General features: G+C 44.0%; 1 protein-coding gene and 1 pseudogene across 1 annotated transcript; one reads left to right on the plus strand and one right to left on the minus strand.

Moving 5' to 3' along the window:
• The first annotated feature begins 581 nt into the window (after positions 1-581).
• Positions 582-1,127, plus strand: LOC147888311 (uncharacterized). The gene is made up of 2 exons (XM_087393058.1): positions 582-776; positions 876-1,127. Exons 1-2 carry the CDS (start codon positions 582-584, stop codon positions 1,125-1,127), a joined length of 447 nt encoding a protein of 148 aa, XP_087249184.1.
• Positions 1,128-4,563: 3,436 nt separating this feature from the next.
• LOC147888312 (uncharacterized) lies at positions 4,564-5,155 on the minus strand (annotated as a pseudogene).
• Between the last annotated feature and the right edge of the window lie 1,228 nt (positions 5,156-6,383).

Raw genomic sequence — 6,383 nt, forward strand, 5'->3', positions numbered from 1 at the left:
TATCTTCTATTACTGATTAAATGTGTGGAATCGAAGGCCTTCGACCAAGTGGTACGAGTCACCGATGGCCCATGGTCGCTGAATGATCAGAACAGCCATAGCCCATCACCCATGTGATGAAAAGGTGGAGTGATCAGTATTTACGGACATTACAACATCACATGAACGTTCCTACTGTTTGTTTGCGGGCGAGGGCATCATTCAGTCATAGCCCATCAGCCATGTGATGAAAAAACCCGCACAATTACGGACATTACAACATCATGTGAAAGCTCCTGCTGGTCGTTGCAGATGGACAACGTGTGCTTCGGAGTGACTCTAAACACCGAACGTTCGATGAAACAACCGTGAGTATACTCCTATAAATTAGGCACACTACTTGCTCACCCCTCACTGCAATACTCGCGTCTACAACCAATAGCGCCTTCGACGTAATTCCTCCTGTGATCTGCGACATGTCTTCCGCCCAGGTCGGTAGCCTACCTGTCTTTAATCAGCTTCTTCTGAAGTATACTCTGCTCGACGTTGCTGCCAGTCGAGCAAGCACTTCATCTTGCACCCTCACTCCACTACTTTGCTTCATGTTGCAGCAGAACTCAGCACAGATTCTCGGACCTTGGGGGGGCTTGGGAGGCAATGCCTTCGACGATGGATGGCAAAACTTAGGCATTGCCAAGGTGACAATCTACTACACCGAAGTTCTAAACGGTTTGGAGGTGGTGTACGCGAACGGAACAACGGCCCTTCACGGTCGGGGAGTTGGCACCCGAAGGGAGGTATATATGGTCATTTAGCTCAAGATTATTCTTGCTAGTAGCGAGCAAGATGTTCTACCTCCGCTAATTCTTCTTTCGTTGTATGTTATATATGCGTAGATCGTGGTAAACTCGGCAGAGGGCGAGGCATTGAGCGACATCCGCGTCACTCTAGGTACTCATCGCGGCTACTTCAGCGGCGATCCTAATGACACCGGGGTAGTGGCTTTAGGCCTCTCCACCTCAACCGTGACCGACTATCCAAGCCGCGGAAACGGTCAGGGCGTCCGCCCGCAGATTGTAGGCTTCTTCGGCAGTGCGGGCGATCTCATCGATCGCCTCGGTGTTTACGTATCTAACGTGCGTGCCTAGCAGCACAAGCATATCACAGGAACATCACGCAGCCTTACTAAATAAGCCGCTGTCACACGCAGACAGCTAGAGGTGCGTGATCTGCAATGGGGGCATATATGTTGCAATGGAAGTATGTATTTGATTATACTATATAGTATGAGCAGCTATTAAAACTTGTCCGCCCTCCTTGTCGACGTGCGGACTAATTGTCGCATTGGAACTTACATGAAAACTTGAATACTAATCATGAATGTGCCAAAATAGCAAGTTATGTTAAAGTAAATTACCCCTCTCACGTAGTGATCCCAGCATCACCCCACATGAACCATTCAAGACTTGGAATTTCCTTTTCATTGCATGACTAGGCAAGCTCCACCACTCTTATACATGGTTCATCTCATAAATGTCACCTATGTGTCTTGTTCGGTGATCAATCTTTCCATCGTCTACACATTTTTTTGTTCCCCTCTTGGAAACGAGAAGAAATCCTTTATGTGAGTGAGAGACGTGTCAAAAAAGGTGGAAAAGATTTTAGTGATTTCATATCCATGTATATCTCTCTACATTATGTTGCAAAATAAAAGTGCCTCCATGTGCCTGAGTGACGTGTCAAAAAAGTTGGAGAGGACTTCAATTATTTGAGATCCATGTATATCTCTCTACATTATGTTGCAAAATTAAATGTAAATTGTTTTACAACATTTATTTTAAATTATAGGGTCTTTTTGCCACACATCTTGTTGGATCTTCCTCTATAATGACACGATTGCAAATGAAAGGAGCATTAGGTCTTTACAGGGATGAGGAGAATGTTGTTGTTGACAGTGCCTAGGAGGATGGGTCATCCACTTCAGAATCATCATCGAATCATAACAATGACCTTGATCATGACGAAGCTGTAGGTGTTGATACTAATGAAGATGCCCTTGTATAGAGAGAATGCATGGTCTTGTAGCTATGTAAAAAATGTTCGCTTTTTAAAAAAATCATTGTAAAAAAAAATTGCCTCACTTTTTAGAATCACACCAATATCAATCATTTTCAAAATTGCTATGAGAAATCCTCTAAAATTTAGGCCTCTTTTTTTAGTTCTTTTTTTTTCATGATGATAGCGTGCAATACTATTTTTCAAATTGACTTAAAAAGGCTCAACTTTTTTCTTTTAGAAAAAAAATTCCATTTAGTTCTCGTTTGTGCGCAATGTTACCCACTTTATATGCAATAGTGATTAAGATGTATGCAATAAATACAATTTACTATAGATCTCAAAGAATCATATCAAACCACAAGAAAAAAGTACATTCGTGTAAAAGTGCCAACCTAGTAAGTCTAGGTTTATCATCTACAACACTTTCCTTAAGACCCATGCCAAGTTTAATACCTATCAGACAAGTGCGCATACCAGTGTCATAGGTCGACCCGTATTTTTTCTTCACTTACGTACCATGCACATGGGATTTGGGGCATTTGGACTTACCAACTAGACATAGTGGGTTGGATGACTTCATACTTGGCAAGATAACAGAAAACCCTTCCCTTAAGACCCCCTGTCAATTTTGGTACTCATTGGAAAAGTTCACATACCAATGTCGTAGGCCGACGCATATTTTTCCTTTACGTGCATACCATGCACATGGAATTTGGGACACTTGGCCTTTGCAACCAGACATATGAGGTCCAATGGACTTCATACTTGGCAAGATGATGGAAACTAGTTCCTTAAAGACCCCTATCAAGTTTGGTACCCATCGGACACGTTCACATACCAATGTCATAGGCCAACGCTATTTTTCCTTCGTGCATGCCATGCAAATGAAATTTGGGACATTTGGCCTTCCCAACCGGACATACAGGGACCGATGCACTTCATACTTCGAAATATGATGGAAACCACTTCCCTTAAGACCACCTGGCAAGTTCAGTACCCATTGTAAAAGTTCACATACCAAATGTCGTAGGCCGACACATATTTTTACTTCACGTGCATACCATGCACATGGAATTTGGGACATTTGGCCTTCACGACCGGACAAACAAGGTCCAATGGACTTCATACTTGACAAGATGATGGAAACCACTTCCTTTAAGACCCGTGCCAAGTTTGGTACTTATCGGATAAGTTCACATACCAATGTTGTAGGCCAACGCGTATTTTTCCTTCACGTGCATACCATGCACATAGAATTTGGGACATTTGGCCTTCCCGAATAGACATACGGGGTCCGATGGACTTCATACTAGGCCGACGCATATTTTTACTTCATGTGCATACCATGCACATGGAATTTGGGACATTTGGCCTTCCTGACCAAACATATAGTGTTCGATGGACTTCATACTTGGCAAGATGATGGAAACCACTTCCTTTAAGACCCATGCCAAGTTTGGTACTTATTGGACAAGTTCACATACCAATGTCATAGGCCAATGCATATTTTCCTTCACGTGCGTACCATGCACATAAAAGTTGGGACATTTGGCCTTCCCGACCGGACATACGAGGTCCGATGCACAGAATACTTGTAGAGATCATGAAAACCTCTTCCCTTAAGATCCTTAACAAGTTTGGTACCTATCAGACAAGTGCACATACCAAATGCCGTAGGCCGGACCCTTATTTTTCCTTCACTTACGTACCATGCACGTGGAATTTGGGGCATTTGGACTTCCCGAACGGACATAGGGGGTCGGATGCACTTCATTCTTGGCAAGACCATGTAAAACCCTTCCCTTAACACCCCCGTCAAGTTTGGTACCCATCAAAAAAGTTCACATACTAATGTAGTAGGCCGATGTGTATTTTTCCTTCACGTGCATACCATGCACATGGAATTTGGGATATTTGGACTTCCCGAATGGACATAGGGGGTCGAATGCACTTCATACTTGGAAAGAGAATGTAAAACCCTTCCCTTAACACCCCCGTCAAGTTTGGTACCCATCAAAAAAGTTCACATACCAATGTAGTAGGCCAATGTGTATTTTTACTTCATGTGCGTACCATGCACATGGAATTTGGGACATTTGGTCTTCCCTACCGGACATACGGGGTCTGATGCACTTAATACTTGGGAAGAGAATGAAAACCCCTTCTATTAAGACCCCTACCAAGTTTGGTACCCATCGAACAAGTTCACATACCAATATCGTAGGCCAACACATATTTTTCCTTTAGGTGCGTACCATGCATAGGAAATTTGGGACATTTAGCCTTCTCGACCAGACATATGGGGTCTGATGCACTTCATACTAAAAAAATGATCATGGAAACCCCTTTCTTTAAGATCCTTGACAAGTTTGGTGCCTATCGAACAAGTGCACATACCAATGCCGTAGGCTGACCCGTAATTTTCCTTCACTTATGTACCATGCACATGAAATTTGGGGCATTTGGACTTCCCGAACAGACATGCAAGTGTGTTTTGTGTCCATACGGTCATCTTCATGTGCACCATCATGATGATCGGTGCTCTATGATGACCACTTTCCCATCCTTGTATGCAACCCACTTTCCCTCCTTCCACGCCTCCAACACTCATGGCATATGTTCCTTATAGTGTGCTACTTGTGTAGGTGTCAAGTCCTCATCCAAATAGATTTTCTCCCCCTTTGAGGGCTGCCCTTTTATAAAGGAAAGCTCTCTTTGCGTCCATGTCTGCAAATTTCAAGATCAAGGCCCATGTTTTTGTAGCATCTTTCCCTACTCTCCATGCATTCACGATAGGAACATCAACTACCCCTATTTGTGCACCGAGTTCCTTTGCATCTTCTTATGGGTTATCCTTTTCCACCCAGCTTGTGACTTGCACGTGCAATGTCCTAGCTCGTCTCTTGGCCACGTCTTTGAGGGTTGCATTCATCATTTCCACTTTATTCTCCGGTGCACTCTTGTGTTTCTTTAGAACTTCTAACCATTTTGTATTCTCCTCTATTTCAGCTTTGGTTTGTTTAGCAACCTCGGTGAAGGTTTTGATCTCCTTTTCTACGTGCAACTTCCACTCTTTGATCTCTTCTTGGAATTGGGGGCAGCAGCCCCATTCTCCCATTTCGTATATATCTCCAATTTAATCCTTACATGGAGTTAGTTCCACTTTAAGCTCGCTGATAATCATATCCTTTTCCTTCATGCATGCACCCAAGCCACTCTTCCATTGCATCCATTGGGCTTGCATCCCCTTTTGCATCTCTTCTTGTGCTTTTTGCATTGCCTATTGCATCTCATCTTGCATTTTCTCTTGCATCTTCTCTTGCATCCTTTTTGTACCCCGGTGCATTTCCTTCTTAACTACAGCGCACAGTGTTCTTGCTGCCATTTCCACCCGTATTAGTGTTTGTAATTCAACATATACATTTCCTTTGGACATCCGTGTCCTTGAGCAATCGGGCCTGTATTTGCTCATGTGAGACAAAGAGAGCCTGATACCTGATGTACGGGGTTTCACCATCTTAGACCAAGTGGTGACAGACCACACATACATCACTTCTTGGTGGTTATACGAGGCAGTCATCACCTTGACACCCCCGCAAGCATCCTCGATATCATTTCACATGAAAGACCTTTGGGATATATAGCAGTGCAGTCTATGATGGCCTATGCATTATTGACCCGAATAGCCCCTTGGATGAGTTTACAGGTGGTTTGGCGCATGTATTGCATGCCTCAACAACATGGGCTTTTCCATGCACGATACCCTTCCCCACCCCTCCGCCTAACACTATCCATAGAATGGTTGGTATGATGATGAGTGCATGAGACGCACACTAGCCTGCAGAGAGAGGTCACTCTTGGTACTCGTACACATAGATAGGCAAGTACGCTCTTTCAATGCCTCGTATGTAAGAAGCGTAACCACTTGGCTAAGCTCGAGTTCGAGATATACCAACTATTCTTGGGACAGGATTGCAAGAGGGCTTGGAGAATGTTTCAGGAAAGGCAACCCCATCTCGATTACAGCACCATAGGCATGGCACGCTTATGCAAGATCTTTATATGAGCTACCAGTGCCGCCCTCCACTCACCCACCATCAGTGCCCCGCCCTGATCAGAGCACTTTCTTTACCTAATGGATGATTGTGGATGCTATTAACAGATTGCATAATGGCGAGGCCTAGGACCATGACGGTTTGATGGCTAAGCATTTCTCTCTCGCACGAGACACTTTGGTCGTAGTCTTGGTGCACATGTTTAATAGAGCCATGTGTAAGGGATTCCCGCTTCCCAAAAGCGGGGACCCCATGGTTCCTAGTAACTACCGGACTATCATGATCAGCCAT

This window comes from Dipteris shenzhenensis, chromosome 22, assembly GCF_047967505.1.
Source record: "Dipteris shenzhenensis isolate YYH24624 ecotype China chromosome 22, Dip_SZ_1.0, whole genome shotgun sequence".
Classification (NCBI taxonomy): Eukaryota; Viridiplantae; Streptophyta; class Polypodiopsida; order Gleicheniales; family Dipteridaceae; genus Dipteris; species Dipteris shenzhenensis.